The sequence below is a fragment of the Heliangelus exortis genome, chromosome 11 (assembly GCF_036169615.1).
Source record: "Heliangelus exortis chromosome 11, bHelExo1.hap1, whole genome shotgun sequence".
NCBI classification, from domain to species: Eukaryota; Metazoa; Chordata; class Aves; order Apodiformes; family Trochilidae; genus Heliangelus; species Heliangelus exortis.
This window is the reverse complement of record NC_092432.1, coordinates 21,510,777-21,538,132: the sequence shown is the minus strand read 5'-3', so window position 1 is coordinate 21,538,132 and position 27,356 is coordinate 21,510,777. Positions and strand designations below refer to the sequence as shown.

General features: G+C 42.7%; 1 protein-coding gene and 1 long non-coding RNA gene across 20 annotated transcripts in view; one reads left to right on the top strand and one right to left on the bottom strand.

Annotated features, from left to right (window-relative positions):
• The first annotated feature begins 1,890 nt into the window (after nt 1-1,890).
• Nucleotides 1,891-24,535, top strand: LOC139801207 (uncharacterized). The gene is made up of 2 exons (XR_011728099.1): nt 1,891-2,045; nt 22,865-24,535. It is a non-coding gene; the product is annotated as an uncharacterized lncRNA (long non-coding RNA).
• SEMA6D (semaphorin 6D) overlaps nt 23,123-27,356 on the bottom strand; it is a 145,467-nt gene continuing 141,233 nt past the window's right edge. For 18 of the 19 annotated variants that reach the window (XM_071755209.1, XM_071755223.1, XM_071755225.1 and 15 more), the window contains one exon: nt 23,123-26,963. In XM_071755209.1, coding sequence (XP_071611310.1) covers nt 25,660-26,963 — 1,304 coding nt within the window. In that variant the 3' untranslated portion in view covers nt 23,123-25,659. The remainder of the gene's footprint in view (nt 26,964-27,356) is intronic. The other variant, XM_071755228.1, reaches the window with a different exon arrangement.

The following is a 27,356-nucleotide window of genomic DNA, read 5'->3' as shown; positions in this document are numbered from 1 at the left end:
TTCCCCACCTTGTCTCTTTCTTCCCTAAAAATCAGGAAATAGCAGCTGAAGTTTCTACACCATCTTCCAAGTGCAGGAAGTGATACAGGAAATACTGTTCCTGTTTGCCTGACTGCAGTAAGAAAACATGTGTCAACCTCTGCACTGAAGCCTGCACCAGACCAGCAGCAGTTGTGTGAGTGATACCTGGTCCACTAGGGTGGAAGAGGCTTTGGATGACAGCACAGTGTCCCAGTGTCCTGTCACTCTGCCCTTGCTTGGTGTGCCTTAATTAACATGCCCCTGGAACCCCTCTCTGTCTCAAGGCCATACAAGCTGCAGGGCTTGCAGTGCTGTTCCTCCTTTACAGGCATTTTTCAGAATTCTCACTCACACTGGGGTGATGGCAGTACCAGGCAACCCCTCTTTCAGTCCTGGAGATGTGAACTCGGGATACTAAAGCAAAGCAAGGTGTTTTTAAAATGAAAACATGGACACACAGACCCCCAGAGAACAGATTGCATTTCTGCATTGCCTTTGAATAAAGTTTGCCAGTCTGAATAGCAGCACCAGGTGAAAAGACAGTGCATTTTAAAATTGCAATCATTTTACCTAAGCAAGTTATATTAATCTGTGTCTTGCCTTTATCTGAAGATGCAGGCACTTTTGATTATCTGTCATTTTACCTTTATACAGCTGTTTTCATCCTGATAGGTCACAGAAATTTGCCACAAGGCAGTAAGGGCGACCATCTCATCCAGTAAGTTGCAGAGGAACAGAGAGAAGGGGAATGTCTAGCCCAAGACTGCTATAGCAAATTGCTACACTTAGAAAAATGCTGTAAAGCCATTCCACTCCATTTTTTATGCTGTCTGAACAGCCTGTGTGCAATGAATTGCATGGTGTTCAAGTTATCTGTCTGTGCAAGATGAAGCGCTGAGCTGGCTCTACTAGGATTAAACCTGTGCTTCTTGTGGCAGAAGGTATTCCTCATCCCATGCTTCAGACCATGAAGCAAGTCCAAAAAACAGGGCTCTGCAAATACAGCAGCATCTGGAGGGTTAAAGGGCTGAACAAGGCAACCCTGACTACCATCCAACTCCTCAAGTCTTAAAACCATCAATACCTGAAGCTATTGTGTGATGTTCAGCCTGTGTCTGCTGGTGAGTATGCACAGCTGGCACCACTCCAGCTGCAGCTGCTCTTTAAAGTTAAAAAAAAACTTCTTGGAAAGGTTTTTGAGGCTTTTTTTTTTAATTATTATTTTCTCATCTTTGAGAATAGCTCTGCATGTCCCTTGCACTCCCGCCAGCCCTTTAACAGCAGTTTCGGTTTAGTTTGTGTCCCACTGTTCATACTCTCACTGCAGCCTTAAAGGAGCACAGACCAAACCTCAGCAATTTTCCGCAAGGCCGCGAAGTTTTTGGAAAGGTTCCCACTGACTTCTTCAGTGAGCTCTAAAAGGCAGGCTCCAGCCTTCCAGTGCTGCTGTAAATAATGTCTAGAAGGGGCCGGATGAGGAGTAGGGGGTACACACGGCCTTGCTTCGAGCTCATCTTTCATTTCCTTTGTCTCTTTCAAGAGAATCAAGGGAGCTAATTGCAGATAACTTGGCACATCGCCTGACTGCTGGGCCCTTAGGGCTCGGCTTGGTGCTGTCTCTCCCACCGACAGAACTTCAGGCTCCAGGTTTTACTTGGAGGAGCCAGAGGGGCCTCTCAGGTGCCTGGAGCAGAGAGAGCAAAGTGTTAAACGCAGGAAGAGCGTTGGGAACAACGGGAGTTTTCTGGCTTTGATCTGTCACTTGGCAGATCCCGGAGACAGGCTGGGCTGGGGCTATCTCTGGAGCAGAGTTTGGAAGTGTCTGAGCAAGGCACTGCTGGGTTTGGGGGATGAAAGTGCTCCCGAGAGCAAAGGGGCACCGTGTCCTCTGAAGCAGGAGCTTGCAAAACACAAGTGCGGTGCTGCTCTCAGCTGGGAAGCCAACAAGGAGGATGTGTTTCCCTCCTCTACCCTCTTTCTGTGGATTTCTCAACAGGTTAATCTGGATTTGGTTGCTAAGGCTTGTAAGTACTGAGAGAGACAAACGCAGCATCTGCAGATATTAGAAGGAAGGGAGTATTAGGGTGGGGCTATTACCAGATGAAGTGGCAAGTTGTAAGTTATGGAAAACTTGTATCGTTCCCTTAATTCAACAGAAGGTGACAAGGAAACAAACTAAATACAGACACTAGACAGAACTCAAAGAATGTCTGTGCTCTTGTTCAACACTAAGATACAGAATGCACCATTTCATGCAAATTGGACTTCATTTATTTTCTGTTTTGCTTCTTCAGTCATATTTGAGACGAATGAGAACAAGAGCTTATTTCAGCATCCCATACCTAGTAAATTCATTCTGGAAATGGAGGAAATTGAGTGAATATGATTCTGGACAATGACATCGCCAATGATCCAAAAATATTTGCTCTGGGTGACCTGAATAGTCTCTTGAATATAAATGAACCACAGGGGAAAATTTCTATTAAGACCAAACACAGTAGCTAAAAGGGTGATATTGCTGAATTGGAAATATGCAGAAGGACTAAAATTTGCTGAATTTTACACAGGGTTAACACAGGTGAATCGACATGTGAAGAAAATAATTTCAGTAATAAACAGGTTTTTGCTATTTGTGAAACTTTTGGGGAAATATAGTCATGATTTTCAGAGTTATGACTGACTTGTCATGCAATATGTAATGAACTACCTGTAGTAATGTGGAACGATGTATTCCTCTGGTGATGATTCCTAATGGTATTATGCTAGACAGTGGAAAACCATAAACACTTGGAAAAAAATTGAGCTTTGTTTCTTGAAGTGGGTATGTTACAATTTGCTTCTTTTGCAGGACACCTTCAAGATGACATTTTGCCTATTGGGTTATCACACAGCACTTTCACCTTCTGTTTAGACCTTGTTTACCAGCAGGGGACTAAAACAAACAAAGAGGCAGAGAACTTTGCCAAGGCTGTGCAAAAAGGGCCTCAATTTCTTGGTCATCTTTTCTTTGCTAGCACTCTATGTCATCTGTATAAATGAGGATCCTCTTGAAACAGGCAAAAGCAACAGCTGGTGATCCTGTTGTGGTTACTGCTTTGCTCTTACAGGCTTGTGTCTGCCTAAGTCATGAATGCTCTTCTCAAAGTCAGTCAACCTGAGTCACCACAAACGTGTGGGGGTTAAAAGCTATTAAGCTGAGCCAGGAAAGCCTCATCTTGTATTTAAAAAGTTGCAGGCTTGTTTTGTTAGAGCCTTGTGTTTCTTGCCAGGTTAAGTCTAAGTGGTTATGATTTCTGTGTGTTGAAGGTTACAGCAGAAATCTTGCTATATCTCTGTTTTTACAGCATTACAACTTCCCAAGGCACTCTTTGCCACTGAATTTTCCCATGCATGGTCTCTAGCAAGTGCCAGTCATTTTTTCATTAGCCCCTTTGAATTCTTCAGTGAAGCCACATGATTGAGTCTTTTTAGCTTACTGGGTCAAGGAGTACATTTTCTCTGCCTTTGTGTCGTATCACAAACTTTGCTTTCAGTAAATAATAGTAATGATGTGTGCATTAAAGGGTTGTTATGTGTGTCTTTTAAGACCTAAGTTATACAAAACTGTTTAGCACATTTGCCTAATACCTACCTTCTTGTGTGCAACTTGAAATTTTGCAGCCAGCCTGTAATCTCTGGTTTTGCAGCACCTGTAAGCACGATAGTTCCTAGCTGAATATTTTGAAAAGTAAGAGTTCAATACCAGCTAATTCAAGTAAAGCATTACTTCCTCATAGCATCAGAGTATAGAAGGTTCTCCTAAAATGGTTGTAACCTGCCTTTTTGCCATGGCTTTGAGGATTGGCATAGCCTTTATTCGAACTGAGAGAGAGATAAATATGTTTCTTGAAAAAAACAACTGTTATTCACATGATTAGGGAAATCCCTAATTGGGGATTGGTGAACAAGGACCAAAACAAAGTTCTCAGATTCCAGCCCTGCAGGTAATGCCAAAATATTGGTGGACAATACTCAACTTCTAATCATTGCATACAGGACTGCTAAGGAATTAACCAATCCAGCACAGCCCAGTTCCTTCTTCGAGGCCATTGCAGAGCTGAGAAGAGATGGTGGCTTGCTGGTTGGGGTACCTGGCAGTTCATCTTTGATGGAAGAAAGTGTGTGCACTTGGAAATGTTTGTGATGAAGAGTGAGGATTTGATTTGGTTTTGCAGTCAGTTTGCTTTAGTAAAACCTGAGGGAATGATCCTGAAAGCTGCTAAATGACAGAGGTAGAGTGTTGTGCTAGTGACATTGTAGGATATGGTAGCAGTGCTCTGCTCTGTCACCTTCTTGCCCTTCCTTCTTGTACCTCCAAGCAGTGCCTGAAATCCTTATCTTTCATACAAAGCTAATTGTATCATGGATTACCTCCCCACAAGTGTCTTGTACTACAGGGGGCTGTGTAGGGTTTGCATAGCAGGGAACTGGGTTTTTGTGTTACTCGTGTCATCTGTGCTGGGATTTGGTTTTAATGCTGGACATGTGCTTGGCACAGATGAGGGGGATGTCAGGCACTGTGGCTCTGGGGAGTTCTCTGCACAGTCTTGCCCTGGATAGTTTCCCACAGAGATGAGTTTTACGGTCGCAGCAGAAGGAAAGTGTGACCCTGCTAAAGGAATCACAGTTGGTGATTGCAGTTCTCAAATTGCAAAGAGGATGTTCTTGAGCAGTTCTGTTGCTATGTTGGAGAGCACCAGGAATGGTCAACAAATGGCCCCACAGCCCCTGCTCTGCACCAGCCTTGAATAATGGTAACTGAAACTCACATCACTTGAATTTGAGTTATAAATGAATTATAAACTGGATATAAACTCTGAAAGCAGAGTAGGGAATAGTTTTCCTTACCAATTAAATGCTGGTTGGTTGTAGCATAGCTGGAGACCACACGGGTGCCTCTCGACGTAAGTCACAGACACTGCACACGACCAATATGATCAAGCAGATGCCACTTTATTGCCAAGATAGATCAGTTTATATATTATTTCTGGCTCTTGCTCATGCATAAGCTACTTGTTGATTGGTTAGTATATGCTGTCCACACACCTAAAGCAATAATTCCATTGGATAAGGTCTTCTGATCACACAAAAATTCTCTATGCCAATATTCTATCTTAAATCCTGCTTTCAGTCATGTATACCCAACTTTATTCTGCTTTTCTGTGCTTGCTTCATCAAGACTTTCAACAACTTTGTTTCTTCACTACATCCTTGAGGTCTGCTGTGCTTGTAATGTCCTTGAGGTTTGCCACTTGCACAGGCCTCTGACTCATAGATTAATAGTCTCATTGTTTCTGGATTGTTCATTGTGTGTCCATTGCTTTCTAAATATCCCACAGGTGCCTAGAAGTTCAGGTAGCCATACAGAAGGTGATTGTGCCTCTTTGGGTACTGAAGCCTTGCTGAAGATGCCTGCAGCCTTTGCTCAGGGTTTATGCTCCAATAAGTGTTAGATGTGCACTTTCTGAATTTTGCACAGTGTGGCTAGGTAGGGCTTCTTGACACAGACATTATTTAGGAATAATTTATGACATTTCAAACTTTTTGATTTCACTGTCTGGGGGAATGAACTAACTACAAGTTGCTCCATTTAAAAGCAGAAAGTTGTTCTTATTGTAAAACCCCAAACTGCACAGGAATATTCCTATGCTCTGCTGTCTCCTGTCTCTTGCACCCTGTCAATAACCGAGGCCTTTCAGTGGTTTGCTTAGTAAGAAAGTGATGCTACAGTGTTTCCTGGAGAGGAGCATCAACTCCTTTACATTCAGTAACCATACCATTTTCTCTATCAGCACGGAGCATTTGACTCATGCCCTAGAAAGTAACTCCTCACTTCCACTATGTGCTCATATACTGAGCTGAGTTGTAAAACTGACCTGCAGTTCTGGGATGCAAACTCATGATCAAAATCACTGGATGCAGGAGGTCAGTGTGTCATGTCCTTATTCTCTGGGGTGAGAGTCCACTGTTTAAGGAGCAGTGTTGTGAATTCAAAACAAGTTAATGCTTCCTAAGGTCTAGTGAAGTTACAGAACAACCATACAAAAGAGCATGTGTGCCTTAAATAAACCTTATTATAGATCTCAGTCCTATTTCTATTAAAGTCACCAAGGGGATCATGCTTCGAAATTTCAGCCAGGATAGGCTGGGGTCTTTTATAAGGGGCAAAAAATTTCTGTATGAAAACCCGAGATACCTGGTTTCCAGCACAAGCAGTAAGTCTACCCTTGCAGTAATGCAATGCAAGTATGCAAAGAGCTAATTTCATAAACAGTACAAAAATACTGGTTCTGTTTGCAGCACCTTGAAATGGATTGAGTACTGGGCCTTATGGAGCAGAGGGTGGCCTTCAATAGGATTTTAGACTCCACATAGTACAGGGACTGGTTTTTCATTACAGTTTATACAAGCTGGGGTAACTAATACTTGAAGCTAGATTTGGGGCTGTGAATGTGTAGCAGAGTTCTGAGTGGTATGATTTTCTTAATTTGATACTCTCAGAATGTTCAGAAGTGCTTAGTTGTAAAGCTTGGAAATATGTTCACCTCCTACAGTAATTGTCAGAAATATTTCTGATCTGTCTGCATGCATAATCTGGACATTTGTATGTAGATACACATCCACCAAACACAAGCCTCTTGAGGATTTTTGTTCCCTTTATCAGTAACTTTTTGTTCCCCTGCTCTGAGTTTCTTGTTAGTTATTCCCTATTTTTCATGCTGGAAACCATGTTGCTGAACTCACCTAGTGAAGGAAAAATATCTGCTAATATTTGCTCTGCAGGGGGGAGACTGTGATGAGCAGGCTGGGCTTTCAGAGCATGCTGCAGAAACCTATTTCTGAAACCCATCTCTGACAGTGTCTCTGTCTCATGCAGCAGCATCTTTGACTGCAGTGAGTTCCCCTGATCCAGACTGCCCTGGCTTGTGAGTAATTGTCTTGTTCTTCTGTAGCTACTCATGGATTTGTGCAATGCTGAGGAGCACAAACTGAAAGTACCACAGAGAGTTTTTTGGCCATGTGGCTGCTCCATTAATTTTCATGGTGGTCCCATGTTAGACCTCTGTGTGTTGCTGTGGAAAAAAGTGCTGCCTGAGTTTTGGTTCAGGGATCATAAAGACCTAATGTTGCTATTCCATAAAGAACACAGCAGCAAATTATTCATTTGTGCACTTTGGCTTTTTTTTGCAATGTTCAAAGACAGAGAGTTTTATGAGCTTGTTACGTAAAATAACATGGTTATTTCTGAAAAAAATTGCTTATGAATATTTCACAATCTTTTGTCTCCTTCTCAGAGACAGAAGTTAATATCATGGTGTGGCCAAGCAAGTAAACATTTGTTCCGAAGTTCCTTTCTGCAAAAAATAGTGAAGGAATAATTCAGGAATAAATTCTGAATGTGTTAATTTGCTGATCATCTTTACCATTAACGAGATTTACTCGAAGTGTCGAGTGCAGCATCCCCAAGCCAACAAGGAGAGCTGGAGAGCAGCTGAAGACAGACTGCTCACCCTGAGCTGTTTCCTTCTGCTCTGTTCCCCTTGTTGTGGGAGGGTTCTCTCCAGGCACTGACTTTACTGCTTGTCTGTTCAGTGGTGCTAGCAAATCCAGAGGGACTGCCTACCCATGGCTCAAGGTCCCTCTGTGCACATATGCACAGTGCTAGTCCTGCTCTAGGTGCCGCTTACAGGGCCAGGTGGTACCTTCAGAAGATTGTTTCCTTCCCACGTAGAGCCTCAGCTTTACCAAGGTTGGATCTCCTTCAAAGAGAGCAGTCTTCACAGTCTCAACAGGCTTTCATCCATATGGTTTCTCTCTTTATTTCCCCTCCTCCTTCTGTTTTAGCTTTCTCTTGTTCACCTATCTGCACTGCAGCTTGCTTGGATGTGTTGCAGACTTGGGGGCTCAAGACCAAAGATTCTTTCAAGCCTTCTGTCCTAGCACGTAGCATAATACATTCAAAGAATCCCAAATGTTCCTCTCTGGCTGTGTGTAGCATGGGAAGGGCTGAGAGCTCTACCTCAGCCACTTTCAACTCTCACAGTGCTTCCCATCCCCACCGGCCAGGGAAGCCATACATCCTTTTCCTGGTAACTAAGAGTAGAGTTCAAACACTTACCCCTGTGGTTTCCTTCCTACCATTAAACAGATTCATCTCTATTCATCAAATCTAATTTTCTTTTGCAGCTACTCAACCCTCTTGGTTGTGCTCTTTGCTGATGTGGTAGTTATTTTGGTTGCCTCTGTGGAGGGCTGCTCTCACACACCCAGAGCCAGTGCTCCTGACAGGCAGCACAATCCTGGAGTGCCTTGGCAGGCTGCCCGTGCCTGTCCTGCAGGCCCTGGGGGGACTCTCACACGTTTTGCCTCTTACTGTCTTCTTTCCTAGAGATCTAACGCGATTTTGCAAGTAGTCACTTGGAGCCATATTTCCCTTTGCCCTGGAATATTTTTTTATTTATTTTTAGTAAGTGTTTGTCAGTGTTTCTAACATTGTGCCTCCAGCACCGTGGCCTGGACTGAAGCCACGCAGCAGTCTGACAACCTGTTAGGCGAGTCTCGTATCAATTAGGCTGCAGCTGTCATTGGATCTATTCTCAGACTCCTTGGTACGTGTTTGCAAATAACAGGGCTGCTGTTTTGCAGCTCTTGATTTTTTTTTTTTTTTCCTCCACAGCCAGTCAAGAATATTTTGTCCCTATATTTCCTCCTGTCTCCTTTGGTTTTGCTTTCTAATCATCTTCACTTTATTCTCTTAAGAATATATGCTTATCAGGGGTATTCTTGTTAGTAAAGTGTCTGCTCTCTCTTTTATTTAATACGCAAAAGAAGGAAAACCTCCCCCAAAGAAACAACAACAAAAAAGGAATAGCTCACTCAAAGCTATACCTTGATCCTTTAAATGTTTTCAGGCTTTCTCCAAAGCATCCAGACTGCTTCCTAGCTGTGGGGAGCTGCCATTTTGAAAGCCTGTCTTGCATGGAAGCTCTCCGTGGGGGCTGCCTTGTTTCTGCTGATGTTTGAGCTTTGAGATGATTGTGTGTTTTATTATCAGGTTTGCCACAGCTGGAAAGAGAGTCCCTGACAATGTACAATCTGTTAGAATTCCTCTTGTACCTTCTACCATTTGCAGTTTTCTCCTATAAAAATAATGAAAATTGCTCTATAACTTTTTTTCCAGATGTTGCACTCTGCATGGTGGTACTTGATGCTAATATTTCATTCCGTAATCTGTGGAGCACAGCCCAGTTTGCATTAGACAGAGAAACCACACTTAGGCTTGTTACTGTCCTGTATTGCTTCCATGTGAAATCGGAATTGGGATTTTCAAGCAAGACAAAAGTACCCAGGACATTTCATCCTTGGGTTGACTGAGGGATACATTTGGATATTATGATGTAATTTCTTTCACAAGCCAGGCTCCCGCTTTACACAGGAATGGTGGAAGCTGTTCCAGTGTTCTCTCAGTCTGTAGGTCATAACAATGGGTCTCCAGCCAGCTTGCAGCTTTGGAGGCAGAACCATCAGAGGCAGACTGAAACAGTTAAGTTTAGATCAGCTCTTGCTGAATTGGCACAAGTCCCTACACTTGCCTGGTGGGAGAGTGAGGGCTTTTTTCCTCTCCCCACTAAATATCTCACAATACTGCAAGAGGCTTCCCCTGCAATATCATTCAATGTTTGCTCTGCAAGAATATCCAGAAGGATCCCATGTGCTGGTATAGATGTGTGGGACTTCAGAGACATCATTTAGTTTTTGCATATAAAATCTCCCCAAACTAGCTGTGCAGCCCCGTGGAGCTCTTAGGCACTGGGATAATACAGCACTGCCTGGCTTACAATGTGTTTTCTGTAGTACAATAAACCCATGACAGAAAGCTCCACCAGGATCCCAGGACTGGTTTGGTTTATAACACCAAGGTATGGGGCAGCTGGCTGATGGAAAGGAGTCTGCAGGGCTGTGAGCATCCCCTGGGCATGTGAGTGAGAGGGGCTCCTGTGGGCAAAATAGGGAATCTGGGGTAGGCAGAAGGTCTGAGCAGGCAGGGGTAGATTGCCTACTAGTGCCTTAGCAACTCAGAAAGGCCTGAGTGATTCTGTTCTTCCTAGTGTCTGTTACCATCTTTACCAGGGAAAATGGGGCTCCAAATCCCCTAGGAAGCTGCTATTTAGAGTAGGATGTAGGCTCCCACAGCACTTCAGGTGCTTCAGGAAATACTTGTTGGAGGTAGATCCTTCTGAGTGGTGCTGCAGATCTTTGGGCAATCTCAGCCTGAGACATTTAAAGTTTACTCAAGTACTTACTTAATGAAAGGCACATTTCACATGTATACAGCATCCCAAATTGTTCCTGCTCAACCCCTGAGCTTTCAGCTCTTTGAAAGTATAAACATAGAACAAGCTGCCATCCTGTAGACAAAGCTTAGTTGGCAAGAAGATGTAGTTTGTGCAGTGTTTATGTTCTCCTGGTAAACAAAAACAAGTAAAATGGTATAGTTAACATCAATCCAAAGGAAAAATGAAGGGTGGCATTTGCTATAATCATGTTCAGTGTTCTAAAGGTGTGTTTCACTTTTATTCTAAGTTCTTGCTTATAATCTGTTTCTTATGTTTAATAGTGTGTGAGTACTTCTGAGAATGCAGTGTATGACTTTTTTTTTTTTCAAGAGTGTATTTAAGCAGAAGAGTTCTCTCAGTTTTACAGTGATAATATTGAGTGCAGCAGAGGGACTGGTTAAACAAGCAAGAGGGGCATGAGCTGACTAGTTTGGTGTCCATTTCTTTGTCAGCTGCCATTGGAATAGTGTTCAGATTAATGTGATTACTCTTTGCAGTGACTGCAAGTTCATAGACCAACTGTGCGCTTGTATCAAAGCCATCAGAATGATTTCAGTCCAGGGTTTGTACCAGAATTATTTATATAAAATGCATTTGAAATCCTATATTGGCCATTTACACGTGAGGATTTCTATTTCAGGAAGCTGTGGAAACAGCCAGGATCTTCAACTGCACCCTTTCCAAAAGATACAGGATCCTTTTAACATTTGATGATGACTGAGAAGGTGCTTAAAAATAACTTAGAATCACAAAGCACATTTGTGTTCTCCCTACCAGTTACAGCACTGGACTAGCAGTTAAATTTTGGATTCTGTTTGCATTTCTCATCCTTTCTTCCCTCGTGATCTGAGATGGATTGCCTAGTTCCCCTGAACAAATTAGCTTTATACTTATCCATTGTCCATATTTACATGATTACATTTAAGAGGTGACAGAACTCATCTTCTCTGAGGAAAGAACTGTAAAACTCTGTGGTGGTCAGGTAGTATAAAATATCTTTGTCTACATGACTGCACATAGCATCATCCACCGTGTCATTTGCTGGGTGTCAAATCCATTTCATGTGCAAAAGGTCCCTGCTTAATGGTGGTGTAAGTTCTTTTGGGAGGGATTATGCTAAGGTATATATTTGTACAAGATTCAACATAACAGTAAGCTAATCTTGACTGCATCATTTATGCTCTGCAACAATTTATACGATATAGGTAATCAATTAGTCTGATTCTTCTGCATGCTGCTAAATGGAACATGAACAGCCCATAATGGGGAGCCATAAATAGACATTTGTATGTACACAGGTAGCCTGTGCAGTGAGAGAGGCATGCAGCAGGCAAGGTGCTGAACAAAACAGCCCTGCATAAAACTAGGTATTAATTTAAAAGAAGGAAAATGTTGCTGAAAGCTGTGAGATTATTGGCATTACTATGCAGGAAGAGTAGTCAAAGAAGATGTTACATGAGGAAGAGAGACATTATTTAAGAGTCTAAGAAGACAGACCATCATCAGCAGTGGAGAGAGAAAAGGCTTCCTAAGGAATAGCATAGAATTTCAAACATTAAATTATAGGGAGGCTGAAGCTTTAAAAGGTATGTTTGAGTTTCTGCATTATTTATTATTTGAGATTGCCTTTCCCCCCAAATGCTTAAGTTTTGTTCCATTTATACAGAACAGAAAAGTCCTTCCCATACTTCTCAGCTTCCCAGGGCTTTCTAGACACTGAGCTAGATCTGAGATATGGTTTGCCCTAAGCAGACATTGATTACCAGCAGTGCTGCAGTGGGTTAGAAAGGCTGGGGAAGTAAGGAGGATTTGGCTGCCTTTAGTCAGGAATTTGGGAAAGTTGGACTTCAAATTATTATTTTGTATATTTATTGCATCCATACCTAGGAGCTCCAGGCTCTGACAGGATTTCACAGCATCTGGGTGTTGTCCTTTCTCTAACACAATTTAGGGCCTTGTGGACACCTTTTTCAAATCTAGTGCATAGCTGCACTGACAGTGCAGTCACTCAGAGTGCAGAAGCTTGCACTAGGAAAAAGCCTGAAAAAATACAGCTTGTATCAGTTACCCAAACAAAAGAAGCTGCATTGGCAAAAAGAAACTTTTTTTCCTCTCTTGCTCATATTACAGCTGTGTCTACATCAGGGCTTTTGCTGGCATAGATGAAAAAAAAATAAAAATCATATTCCTGGCTGACAGGGATATGCTGTCAATTTTTTTAAATAGATGAGTCTGAAGTATTTCCACATGATGGATCAGTGTGTGTTTCTGTGTGTGGGGAAGGGGGAGGGGTGGACCTATTTTAAAATAGAAGTTTCTAAAATTGGTTTGCACACATACCCTCAAAATGGCAAGTACTGCCCTGGCCAATAGCTTCCCACTTCTTGTCCTTCTTGCCCAGGCTCAGACCCCAGCCCTGTCTTCCCCTTCCCTTCTGCCTGGTCTTCCCCAGACTCTGGTGTACCCAGCTAGGGATTTCTGCCTCCTCTCCTCAGTTCTCCTGCCTGCTTTCTGCCCTGGCCGTGTCCCACCCCGTGCCTCTGCCTCCTCTCTCTCGACACCTTCACTTCAGCCCCAGTCCATCCCCTCTCTCCCCAGGGCTGGCTCTGCTTCCTCAAGCCTGGGTTTCTTCCCTTCCACTCCTAGTGCTGCTCCCAAGGCCTCTGCTGGGTGCAAAGGCTCAGGCTTTGTGTACAAACAGAAGTCCTCTGTATGCTCTGTGCCACTGTAAAATGTTTCATTTCCTGATGACAAACTGAATATTCAGCCAAAGAGAGAGCAGAGGAATTTCCATTTCAAGCAAGGAGGTAGAGCCTTTCCAAAGCATCTGGAGACATTTGGAGGAAGAGTTGGGGCTGTGATAAGATCATGGGAGTAGAGGCATGAATGTTGTTCTGTTCCTGCTTGTCCTGACCAGACAATTACTGATGTTTCCCTTGCTCCATCAGCTCAGGTTGGTTGTGGAGTCCAAATGGCATATAAAGCTCTCATATGCACTGGCTCCTGGGGAAGGCATTGATCCCAGAGCTACTGTGATCTTTGTGAGTCACCCGCAGGAAAAGTTTCTGCTTTTGTGCCTCAGGTTCTTCATCTGTAAAACGGGACTTCAGAGTCCTGAGGTATGAACCTCGTGTTGATCAAACTGGAGAGGGGGTGAGGTCCTGTGGTGGTGAATTCTGCTGATGTGTGGGGGTTAGTTTGGTCTCAGGTGACTCACTCTCTTTTAGAATTCCTCAAAAATAACTTGCTAAATAACCTGCACGTGGTGTGAGGGGTCAGAGGCAAGCAGGCTCCTGATCAGACAGCAGCCTAATGGGCAAATGGGTCCTTGAGTCACCCACATGTGTCAGGACGCACAGCCAGCACTCCAGAGCCCTGGCTGATGGCTATTGCAGGTAATCCATTGGTTATACGCCTGGAAATGAGGCATATGTAATAATTTTTTAAAAGGCCAGTGAGAGGACTTGTTTTATTTTTTTCTGAAATGAAAGTTTAACCATTTAAATAGCATGTAACCAAGTAACCCAGAGCCAATTGGCATCAACGATTTATTCAGAGTTTAATCTGACGTTTCATAAGTATGTTGATACTGCACTAACTTACTATAGGTATACTCCTAAGTGCCAATTATCTGCCTCAACATTCCTCACAATTTAAGTTTGTTAGTAAGAGCTAATTACACTAGTTTATTGCTGATGGAATTACATGAAGAGTAGATTTTGCTCTTACATACTTATTAGGCCTCAATAAGTGATCCTTAGCAGTCTGTTGCTATTCAATTAACAAGTAATAACTTCCTTAATGAATCTAATTGAAATGCTTATTTCAGTCAGGCACCTCATATAAAGCCCTTTCCTTTGAGCACTTTTCTGAGTGCTGATCTTATTTACTTAACAAGAACAAAATGGGGCCACTGAGGAAAACTCTGAGACTGTGATGAGAACTGAACCACTGCTGGAAAATCCCTGCTAAACATGACCAGAAGTAATTTGCCAGGTGATTTCTGTTCTACAGAAATATCAGGGGAATAAACCAAGGCATATCTCTCTGAGGGTTTAATTCCATGGAGGGGATCCTGCAGCATGAAATTCTTCTAGCACATCAGCTCTGCCTCCTGTGATGGATGTAAGAACACTTCCTGCTCTGCTGGGAGCTGGGGAGCTCTGGTGCACTGATGGAGATGCTGTCATTGAGTTCATGTTACAAACTGACTCTAAAAATCTCATTCCTTTTCTCTCAAAAATCTGTACATTTGGGTTGAGAGATTGGTAGGAGTATGATGATGGCTATATTTAATGATCTAAAACTATCAGCATAATTATGGCCAACACGAGGATAAAACTGGAGGGTTTTATACTGCTCCTTGTACTTCAGTGAGCATAGCATAAATCACCTTGAATTTAGTCCTTGCTCATGAGTGTAACTTGCACTGAACTGTCTTGAGTGACCCCTCCTAGGGCTAACAAAACACAGCTGCTATGTGCAGACAGCATCCTAACCAAAGTGACAAAGAAGTGTGTGCAGGATGCCTGGGACTGTGCACATCACACCTGGTGAGCTGTTAGTTTGGGAGTCTCCTTAGTGAGGAAGGGAAGGCTTCTTAAGTGTCATCTAGGAAACTGTAACCTGCTTTGTCCATTTATGGGATGGGAATACCTGAGAGTGGTTGACTTCTGAATCTGGTTTGGTTTCAAAGTTAAAAATCTGGTTTCTCATGTAATGAGGATTTAACAGACAAGCCTTGAGTTGTAGATAAATGCCAGGAAATCTTCTCAAGCAACACTAACAAATTATTCCATTTGGCAACATCAGTGTACGGACAGTAACCTTTTCTCAAGAATTTTGAGCAGATAGATTTAGTGTCAAAAAACCCCATAATAGGCTGTAATATCTTCTCCAGTCTATCAGGTTTATTACCAGCTTTTTAATGTATGCCTTTTACTCATTGGATTGAAAGACCTTATTGATCTCTTTGCAGCTGAACTGATTATTGGGGTAAGAGAGAGACTTTCTGAAAGAAGGCAAGAGAAATTATTCTTTTAACATATTCTGATTTTAGTAAACTTCCATTTAACCTCCAGGGTTAATTAAAAGAAAATATTGCTGGTTGGCTGGCATAAATTTATTAAATCAGACAGAAACGGAGTTCAGGCTAGTGTGTTTAATGTCAACTTTTGTAATATTCTTGGGAAAAAAAATCCACACAGGCTCATTAGTATTCCAGAATTGCTGTATTATAGAACAGCAGCCATAACAGCAAAGAAACCCAACTACAAAAATAACCCTCAAAATGAAAACACATTCTGCAACTTTAGATAGTTTAGAAATACTTGAATAAGGTATTGGGGACTTCATTTGTCTGCATATACTGGTTAAAACCCTGTGTTCATCATGAGGTATTAGCTGGTTGGTGTCTTTTTGGGTTGCACTTAGGGGATCTCTATGCTTTCCCAGAGATTCCATATTTTTTTCCCTGTGCCTACAAGGTGAGTGGCACACATCATAGCTGGCATCTTGGTTAAAGTCTGACCAGAGAGCAAGGACTAAATGAGCCCAACAGCTGAGGGGATTTTCAAAGGCATGAGTGGAATTTAGACATGTATCTGCTGCTGGCTTCTATTGGCTTTCCAGATTTGCTTTGCTGTCTCCCTCTGCTCCCCCTGACCCTGTTATGGACAAGCTACTCACAGGTTTTGATGTGGGTCTGGGGAAATTTGCAGGGGTACAAATGTCACCACTCAAATTGCATCAATGGGATGGAGGAGCCTGTGCTCATTAGGAAAGAGCTAAAAGAGCATCATCCTGGGGAAGGTTCTGTCTTGTCATTCATGCTGTGATGAGCTTGGATTGGGTGGCATAAGAAAGGTGCAGTCTGACTTTCTGAAGCAGGATTCCTCTGACCCTGGCTTGAAATTACATCTAAAGCAGAGGGCAGTGGGTCTAGAATAACCCATAAAGCAACATCCAGAGAGAGAGAAGAAGCCTTCACTGGAAGGACTTTATGAAAAGCAAATGAGCATGAAATGCCAAAGTGAGACTTCAGGACAGGTTGAAGGTTCCTTTTGTCCTATGCAGGACAAGTGAAACAAGTATTTTAGAGAATACAAGGAGAAGTATTTAAAAAAAATAAATCTATCACTGATTTTAGATAGAAAATGCTGACAGTGTTAGTTCTGTGGCATTTGTGCAAGACTCTGTTAGAAACCAACATCATAAAGCTGTCTGTTCTGTCAACCAGCTTCAGGGCAAACATTTTCTCCTCCTAACCTGTCTTGAAGTTGAGATGACAGCTTTCTAAATGGTTTTAGTTTGAAATTTGACAAAAAGTGTATTTTTGGCTGCTGATCTTGTTTTGTGTCCTATGTGAAGTTTTGTCCCTCATGGCCTGGAATATCTTGTGTTGTTAGAGCCTCTCCAGGCGTATCCCCTCCCTCAGAATATGGAGAGAAATTCTACCTGAAGTGTTGTTCCTGTGGAAGAGAAAATCCAGGTTTTTACCAAGTACTGCTGTTTAATTGAACCAGCAGGAACTAGCAAGGAACACCTGTAAGAGGAAACCCATCACATATAGTAAAATGTCATTTTTAAGTGCTTTCTGAACTATCCATCCCAGTAATGAAGCAGCTCTGAAATATCAGGTGACTTTTTCACAGTGGGGTGCACTCTGTATTACCTTGCCTTTGATCATGGTGTCACTTCAGATGAAAGAGTTGCATGGAGAGTGGTGCCTTTGGATCAGCTGATCCACACCAGGATCCAAGCACTGAAGGACCATTTGAGATGTGCATTCCTGCTTGTCAAAGGGAAATGAGCTCTGCAGTGAACACAGCAGTGGGATATCCAAGGTCATCTCCGTTTGGGTAGATGGAAGAGTTCACCTTTAAGCAGAATGACCTGCTTAACCCAAAAGCTGTCCTAGAAAGGGCTTCAAGGATGAGCAGTCATTTTTACTCTTTCAGGTCAGGGTGCTAACACAGCTGTGGTCCAGGGATAGCAAGAGGACTCCCAAAACAAAATTTCACCTGGCCTAAGCAAGCCTGTTCAGCTGCCACTGCAGAACCTGCTGGAAAAGCCTCCAACACCCAGAAAATGCACACTGCTCCTGCAGAGGCATTTTTCTTTCTCTGGAGCCTTGATCTCCTTCTCAAATGAACACGGGCAAAGATGATGCTGGGGCTGCGTCCTGCTACAGCACATCCTTTCTTGCAGATGTACATCCCATTTTGCTTTGGCCTTGCTCACACCTCCTTAGCATTTGCTTTCTGGGAACGTCTGAATGATGGAGGGTGAGGGCCCTGCCCCATGCAGCTCTGACATCTCATTTGATGGAGTCAGTATTTCACTTGGGCTAACAGTGACAGAGACTGAATGTCAGAGCTGTGTGCACAGGCTCTCACAGAAATCAGTTCTCACATGCAGCATTAATACTGGAAGTGCTTTTCACTCACCTAATGATTGGCCAGGCACAGCCACCTGTGACTAATAGCCAGTCACGGCCACACAGCACGGCCTGGTTATAAAAAATTGTCATTAGTCCATAACAAAAAAAAAAAATCTCACGCTGTTAATTGACCAACATGTATTCCTGAGACAATCAGAGTAATCTGATGGATATTCATTGCACAGAGATGGAAGGTACAGCGAGCTTGGGCATTGCTTTTATGACTCATCTGCTCTGATCTATTTTTGATTATTTTTTCCTTGTGTGAGGCCAGTGGTATAAATCAAAGATTTAAGCCTCTGCTTAAAGTGACCCAAATTAAAAGCCAATTGCCACCTTTCTTCTCTTACTAGGCAACCATCCATTTCTGTGCAAGAACAGAGGTATGTTAAAGGCTGCCATAGAGCTAGAGAAACAAGCCAGTTAGCTGATGGGCTGCCTTTGCCAGTGCTTAAGCTCAGCTACTGGAAACAGCTACAAGCCAGCTACTACAGCCAGGTATGATCCTGCAGAAAGGTCATGAGAGCTGTTACTCTTTGCTTATTTTTGTGCAAGTCAGTGGGACTCTGCCCTGGAAATACAGATTGTGATTGACAAAACAAGGACAGCAAGTTGTGTCCAGATCAGGTGTTGGGGTTTTTTTTGGGGGGTGGAAGGGGTTTATTTTGTTTTTTTTTGGGGTTTTTTTTTTTTTGGCCATTGAGTTTTCCTGTAGCAAACTTCCTTTTTTGCTGACAGATGAGGACCATCCTGAAAACTGTCAGTACACCTTGTCAATGTGTTAGCTTTTTCTTCTCCTTCCCTACCCTTAGGGGACTACAGAAGCTCGAGCAACACTTTCCCTGGTGAGCATGAATGGCAGAGAGGATACAGATCCCCCATTGCAGCCCTAGGAATTCCCTAACATTACCTAAAAAATGGTGACCCTATGGCATCCCCACTTTAGCCAGCAGCCTTCACTGCAGGACACAGACTTGGATCTAGTTATGATTTTAATGAGCAGCGCTCAGAAAACTTGTTGGTGACTGTAGGAAAAAAGCAAGCAAGCAGACCATAAATCAGGGCACTGGATGAATTCAGAATGCACCATTACAATCAGAGCTTCCAATAAATTTCATTTCAGGCAGACAAGAAACAGTTTTTCAGTTGAGAGTGCAGGACAGATTATAATTTCAGATGTGTGTCAGGTCAATGCAATACATCTAAAAAAATATTTGCAGGCAGGCAGCAATGGCTGGTCCAAAGGCAAGTCCTCACACCAGCTGCACTTTAGTGTGATTGACTAAAAAGCTGAGAAGCTCCAGTTCTATGAGCAAAGCTGAATCTAATTAAATATGTAATGGTGGTGGTGGGGGTTGTTGTGGGTTTTTTTCCCCCTTCTTCTCTCAAATCCTTTGGTTTCTTGCTCTTTCATGCTGCGCTCTGGTGACATTTGAACAACAAATGCAGTCTTGGTAGGTTGGTCTCCTGGTACTGCTTTTTATATGAAAAGCTTGCACATCCCAGCTGAAGTCCAGATGCTGCATTTATGAGGTATTTTTGTTGTGATCAATTTTTAAAAATATTTTTCCAACCTATGAAATTAATAGGCACCTGGGGAAATACCAACCAGCTCCTCCCCACTCCTGCAAATACTAACATTTCCCAGATGGGAAGGGATTTCTCTTTCCCTTTATTTACCTGCAAGATGTCCTTGCTGGTGCTCAGAACCACAAAGGGAGGAGGGAAAAATAAGAAAACCCTTGAAAATAAAAAACCCTACAACTCAACCAAGTGCACACATTCCTGCTTTCTGAGGAGCCATTATACTGAACAAACCCTGCCTAATCTTCCCAGGGTCACAGAGCCAGTCATTAGCAAGATGGCATTAAGACAGAGGCATCCTGATTTTTGTAACGACTTTGATTACTTAAGACCCCAATTTAAAAGGCCATAGGTTTGTGCTGGCAGCAGTCAGAGAGATAACTACTAATGGCTTTACAAATTGGTTTTCTTGCAGTCATCTCACTACTATGGACCCGCAGACCTTTTTTGTTTTGTCTTTTTACTTCTCTGTGTTCTGTTCAAAATTATTATTTTTTCTTCCTATATATAAAAAAAAAAGCACACCAGAGATGATGGGGAACCTCTCCCTTGCCTTTCTGCACCCACACCAGGGCTTCTCATGCCTCTTCACAGCCCTGAGTGCTCAGCCAAGTCTGTGCTCTGGGCCTGGGACCTCCCCGTGTGAGCAAGTTCCTGCTGGCATCCAGCAGCAGCCTTCATGCACTCATCACCTTGTGCTGGGGCTATGGATTGATATTCAATACAGATTTTAGGATGCTTAAAACCAACCAGGTCCCCTGGGAGAAGACCCAAGGAGAAAAAAAGTCCTTTCCTTTCACAGAACGACAGAGTTACCTTGGTTGGCAAAGATCTTCAAGATCACGGAGTCCAACTGTTAACACTGACAAGTCCTCAACTAAGCCATATCCCTAAGTACTGTGTCCATACAGCTCAGAAATACTTCCAGGGATGGTGACTCCAGCACGGCCCTGGGCAACCTTTTCCAATGTCTTTCAGTGAAGAAATTCTTCCTAACATCCAATATAAACTTCCCCTAGTGTAACTTGAGGCCATTACCTCCTGTATTAATTGTAACTTCATTGAACAGATGGATGCCCACCCCTTTACAACCTCTTTTAAGGTAGTTGTAGAGTGCAAGAAGGCCTCCCCTCAGCTTCCTTTTCTCCAGGCTGGACAACCCCAGCTCCTATGGACACTCCTTGTAAGACATTTGCTCCAAACCCTTCATCAGCTTCATTTCCCTTCTTTGGACACACTCTAGTATCTCAGTGTCCTTTCTGTAGTAGGGGACTGAAAACTGCACACAATACTCAAGGTGCAGCCTCACCAGTGCTGTGTACAGGGTAAGATCACCTCCCTGCTCCTGGTGGTCACATTACTGATGGTCAGGATGCCACTGGCCCTCTTGGCCACCTGGGCACAGTGCTGGCTCATGCTAAGCTGTCAGTCAACATCCCCAGGTCCCTCTCTGCTGGGCAGCTCTCCAGCCTGCAGTGCTGGTGGGGTTGTTGTGGCCAAAGAGCAGGACCTGCCATTTGGCCTTGTTGAAACTCCTGCAATTTGCCTTGGCCCACAGACCAAGCCTATCTAGATCCTTCTGCAGAGCCTCCCTACCCCCAGGCAGAGCAACACTTCCACCCAGCTTAGTGTCATCTAAAGGTTTACTCAGGGTGCCCTTTGCCTACTGATAAAGGGTGCCCCTTTTACCACTGATAAAGCACTGTTAACAGGAGTGGCCCCACTTTCCCCTGGGAAACACCCCTTGTGACTGGCCACCAACTGGATTTAACTCCATTCACCATGGCTCTTTGGACCCAGCCATCCAACCGGTTTTTTTTTAAGCCAGCAAAGCATGTATGACCATCCAAACCATGAGCAGCCTATTTCTTTAGGGGAATGCTGAGGGGAAGTGTGAAATCCCTTACTGAAGTCAAGATAGCATCCACAGCCTTTCCCTCATCCAATAAGCAGGTTACCTCTCAAAAAAGGACATCAGGTTTGTCAAACAGACCCTGCCTTTTATCAACCCCTTCTGACTGTGCCTGATCACCTCCTCATCCCTCACATGCTGTACAGCAGTGCTCAGGATGAGCTCCTGCATCAGCTCCCAGCACTGCTCAAACTTTTACTGAATAAGTACCAGAACTTCCATTCCACAAACACCTGCTTAGCAGGCTGAAACTGGAATTTCTTTGCACGCTGATCTTTGCCTTATTGTTGCAGTTCCCTTTCAGAATGGGGAGTCTGTAGGTGGCTGCTTTGGTGTCATCACTGAAGACCAAGTAGTTTCAAGGCTGCTGTAAGGCTGGAGAGCCTTTGGCTGCCATGGTCCCATTCTGGTACTAAAGATTTTTTTAGTGTACTTATTTTTCTAAATAACTCATTTTCCTTGCATTCTGTGCACAAATACATGTCCTGGCAGAGCTCACGGGAGACACGGGCAGACATCCAGCCCATACATCACTTTGGGTAAGGGAAGGTGAGGAGTAACTGGGAAATGGTCACTTCACACCTTTTAGCTGGAATAAATACCAAGTACCAAGAGGTACTGCCCCTTCACACAAACACCTGTAGCCATGCTGGATGGATCCTTCAGACCAAAGGCAAGGAATTGCTAAGTGGAAAAGCATCAGGGGCTTGCAGCCTGTGAGAGCTGCATGTTTGACATCATTTTGGGTGTACAGCCATCCAATGGAAGGGAAAAAGAAAAAAAAAACAAAGACCAAACAAACCACACATCGGTAAAAAGAAATCTAAGTTTGCTTCTGCACTAGAAAAAAAATATTGAGGCATTATAGGCTTGGGATTGGTTTTTAGCACCATTTCGTTCCCCTTTGAAAGATATTGGGTGTTTTTTTGGTTTTTTGTGTTTTTTTTGTAAGCTACACCTAGGTGCCATTATATTGTTATACCATGCACAGTAATTTCATATGATTAATACTTTGACAGCATAATCCTGCAACAAATAATTTTAATCCATAATTATCTAAAATCAACTTTTAATTAAAAGAATATGTTAAATTTGTTGTCTAATACTAAATTACCCTGATTACTTTAAAATTACGTGTGATGTTGGCACATACTAAGTAGATGGTACTTGTATTTCTGTCGGGCTTTACTGTCTGCCTGAAAGGTGAATTTCAATTATGAAGCATTAGTATTTAGGAATGTCCTGCTATGTAAGGTCTGCAATTAATTTACGCCTCTTTTTTTGTAGCCTATATTTTGAAGGAGCACCCTCTCTTCTTTCAAAACTGTACTGCATTTGTCCAAAAATGGGTTCCAAGGCCCAGCTTTAACCTGGATCAAATACCAATAAAAGCTTCCTATGAAAAATATGTATTTAAAAATAGGTATTTTCCAATTCAGAGCATTTTCTGGTGGGTTACGGGTGCCCATGACTCTGTACTATGCTCTAACACTGCACACCACTTTCTTTGCCATTTTATATTTAACTCAGGAGGCTGAAGGTGATCTGCAGACACTCGCTCTCCCTCAAGAGCACACACACACGTCCAGGTGCTGCTGCAAGGACAACAGAAGGACACCCGTGTGCCCAGTGTCCCCCTCTGCAAGTCCCTGGTAAGGCTGATGGGAGGGTGCTTTCTGCACAGAGCTGTTAAAAGGTAAGAAGAGATTTTCCTCTATTTGAATCCCACCAACAATGTTCTTTTAATCCCACCACCTGCCTTCTCTAATAATGAACTGAGACACTCAGTACATTGGAATATTTTATTTTGACTTTACATGCGGTGTTAAAAATCCAAAGAACGTAGTATTTACACATCCACAATACAAGTTTACAAGATATCTATACATGTTAAAGTACTCTATAGTATAGAGCAGCTTCATTTAAGGGTTACTTTTTTTATGCCGTACCATTAAAAAAGATACAATCTGCGTTTACCTTTGCACAAATGGATAAAGCATCTTTTATTATTAAATTAACAGAATAAGGACAGGTTGAATGTTAGAAATTTCAACATAAATACTGAGAGAACTCACATTACCATCTACAAGGCAGCACAATGTTACAGGAGGTTATCAGGGTTCACATACATTTATCTTTCGGTTTCACACAAGTCTGTATTAATATTTGTAAAGTGAACTGGGATCAGTTTGTGTCTTTTGACAACCGAGTACATTTTTAATAGTTATTAATCTGTAGTGTTTTAGTTGCAAGGCAGAAGTGTTTAGGAAAAGAGATCATTGATTTTTTTGGATCCAGAGGTCTCAGGAAATAAATGTCACTTACAGCCTTACAAGAAAGAAATGATTACGTCTATCCTTTATTCTTTGTTCTGTAACAGAGATCCAGTTTTCAGTGCCTGGCCTCTTCTCCCCTTTGAACACATAACATAAACCTCTACCATCTCTGAAACCCATCGCAGTTATTTGTCCCTCTAATTCATGAATATTCCTCTGCCATGGTTATTTCTATAGTTATGTTCAATAAACAATGTGGTAGTGTGTAGTTTGCAAGCTAAAATAGCCATCTGTGTTGAACATCAGCTGCAAGTGGATACTGTAAAACCTACTAAATAGCTTACACAACTTTAGCAGGTGTTCCATTACCCTGGAAACCTCATTTGATTTCACATTATAACTGTTTGATCCTTCGGAGAGCTGGAGTGGAATGCTTATCATGGTAAGGTGATTTAATGCTGCTGTCTTCTTGGATTGTAGGCTGCCTTTAGTTACCATTAATTATTCTTGCTTTTTTATTTTTTTTGGGTGGTGTTGAGAGGTTTTTACAACTGGCACTCAGGAGATAGGTGCTACAGTGAGAACACTTGACAGATTTATTCATTTATTTTTTTTTTTTTAGTACTTTTATCATTTGCATGAATAAGGCACAAAATGCACAGATTCAGGTAAACTCACACATAATATTTACAGAATATTGTCATTACCTGCATGACTTTGGAAAAAAAAACAACAAACAAACAAACAAACCAAAACAACCCTTACATTACACAACAAAAACAAATTGATTGCACTACTGTTGAGTTTTTCACAGACTGCTTCTGCCAGGCCAATTTACGTTTCTTCTTTTTTTTTTTTTTTTTTTTTTTTTTTTAATTAACAAGAGTCTATCTGCATGTAGGGCATTATTAAATGCAACAAAACCGTGACCTTCTCGAGTTGCAGAGGCCTTTGCCAAGTGAATCGATTATCAGCTGCCCTCAGTGAGAAGTGCAGGGGCTCAAGTTCACAGTGGCCAGGTATTGGATGGAGGCCCTGTGGAAACACAGTAACACTCCCGTTCCAGCCCACAGCACCGGATCCGCAATACACGGCTCTGAATCAATAGCAGCATAACAGAGTGATCAGGAATTCAAGGTATCTGCACTCTTTCACTGGGTGACTGTTTCCTCAGGGGGTCCCCATCCCGGAGGCTGGCAGAGATGTGCAGTTCATCCTTAGCTGTCTCCAAAGTGAACCCATCAGGCTGCAGAAGGCAGAGTCATCTGTTTGTTCAGACATGCTCAATGTAAACAATTCCATAGCATAAAAGATGCAATGGGAATCTAAGTACATCCTAGTGTGTACAGTACACACACACACACACACCCCCACACACACGCACACAGCTTTATCTGTGGCACAAACAAAATGCCACGCACATGGAGAGAAAAAAATAATAATGCTACAGTTGGGCCAGAGACTGAATTCCAGCAAATTGATTATTAACCCAGATATTCATTGAGACATTACCATTTTCTGACATTTGTGCAAGAGGCAAGGTGACTGCATACATATTAAAATGTTCACATTTAATGGGAAGGACCACGCCTAATGGCAGTCTAAAATGGAACCCAGTTTTTTTCAAGTATTTGCCTACTGATTTTTTTTTTTCCCCAGGAACTTTTTTTTAGCTAGTTAGAACAGTAAAGTAGCCCCCACCCCATTGTGCTACATGTCTCCTTAGCTCCAAACAAAAGAAATGTAATGACCAGCACTTTCCTTTGTTTTTTTTTCTTTTCTTTTTTTCTTTTTGTTTATTTTTTGTTTGTTTTTTGGGATTTTTTGTTTTTTTGATTGGGTTTTTTTTGTTTTGTTTTTTTTTCTTTTGTTTGTTTGCTCTTAGCAAGTACACAAAGTCTTGCTATAGCTACATGTGGCAAGACACAGATGTTGCTGAAGTAAAGACAGTTTCTTTGGCCACTTTGTTCTCTTTAGTTACAAGCAAGTCTCTGTCTGTACAGGTCAATGCCACACATTTTTTTTTTTTTTTTTTAGCACAGACATGTCCTAGTAACTGTATTTGTTCAGTGGTCTGACTGAAGTTGTCTGAGGAACAAATGAGGGTTTGGGTGGCACGTCAGGTTTTAAGGAGGGTGTCCTCTTTATTCCTGTACGAGGCAGGGTGCCATTGCTCGTGTAGCTGCTTTGCCGGGACAGGGAGGGCTGGAGGTGACCGCTGACCGGCGTCCCTTGCATGTAGTCCATCTTTGTGCCTGCTGAGGGGGGCATGTACCCCCCCCGGGGAACACTGGGCTGTCTGGATAACAAAACACCATTTGGTGAGTTTAAGTTTTTAGGAAGGGCAGATATCGAATGCCTCTGTGAAGAATTTTTGTGGTAACCTCTCTGCCTTTCCAAAGAGGTCATTGGGACTGCGGGAGTGGTGGGAACGTCCACTCGTTTTGTGGGGCTGTTCCTTGGAAGAGTTGAGGGAGGAGAGTATAAAGATGCCTCCCTGTTAGGAACCTTTGGTGGGATCTCAGACATATTTCCCATTGGATCCAGCATTAAAGTCTGGTGGGCCACTTGAATATCTCCCATAATTGCTTTGGGGTTACTAGTAGCTTCATTTAAGTGTTTCAGAAAATCATTCAGGGTGTTCCTGGAATCAACAGATCTCCTGTGGTCTCTTTTGCTGGATGGTTTTGTAAGTGGATGATCAATATGTTGCATCTTTTTGTCTGCCTTGTGTGCATTAGAATTTGAGAAAGATGTATTGTAGTCGTGGGTGGCATTGGGAAGGACGATAGCACTCGGAATATGTCCGTGACTCAGAGGAGAGTGAGGCGGAGGGCTGGAAGGAAAAAACTGAGGACTTTTTAGTGGAGTTTCCTTCCTTGAAGCACTGAGGTTACCGTGTGCTTTGTCTGACTGACTTTTCATAGCCTGCAGAGTCTTCTGCTGAAGAACTGGTGTGGATTCAGGAGTTGGAAGTGCAGCTAATTCTGGAGGTTGTCCCCTGTGGTCCATCATCATGGACTTGGTGTCACCGGTCGGTGGCAGCTCCTTTCTGCTGGTCAACAGGTTTGTGTAAAGTTTGGGTGAATCAATGTTTTGTTGATATTCCTTGACAGGACTGTCAAACAGCCCATTCAGTTTAGCAAAGCTCCCACTGGAGTCAGTACAGGACTGGGCTGATTCTGCATCTTTGTGGATTTTTCTGGATTTCCGTACAAATATATCCCGGTAGCAGTAAACGGCCACTCCCGCAATAAAGGCTCCCAGGACAAAAGCAGCAAAGACACAAGTGATTAGGACATTCATATGTACCATTTGGTTGGACTCTCCTGATTGTACTTCCCACCTCACACCTGCAAAAGACAGGCAGCACATCATCAATCCACATGCACTGCACAGTGACAGATTTCAGAAGAAGGCAGCCTCCCTCCCTCAGGGAAGTGTCTAGGAGGTGTTTGGAAGTGCTGTGTGTCTATTGCTGGTGTGGCTCGGAGGGCTCCTGCAATCCACAGCACTGCTGAATGCAAATAAATACTTTCATAGATAAAAATGACTGTGTGAGCACTGATCAGTCTAAAAGAAGACTGTCCATTTCCTTTGATAATGAGGAATTCTCGCTGAAGCTTCTCTCCTCGTATTATGTTTGGTTTAAGCCTGTACCCAAATTTCCTTTAAGGCTCATAAATAGGGGCCTGTATGTTATTAACACTAACGATTTCTGCTGGAAAATTGAGGTTAGAAGGTGC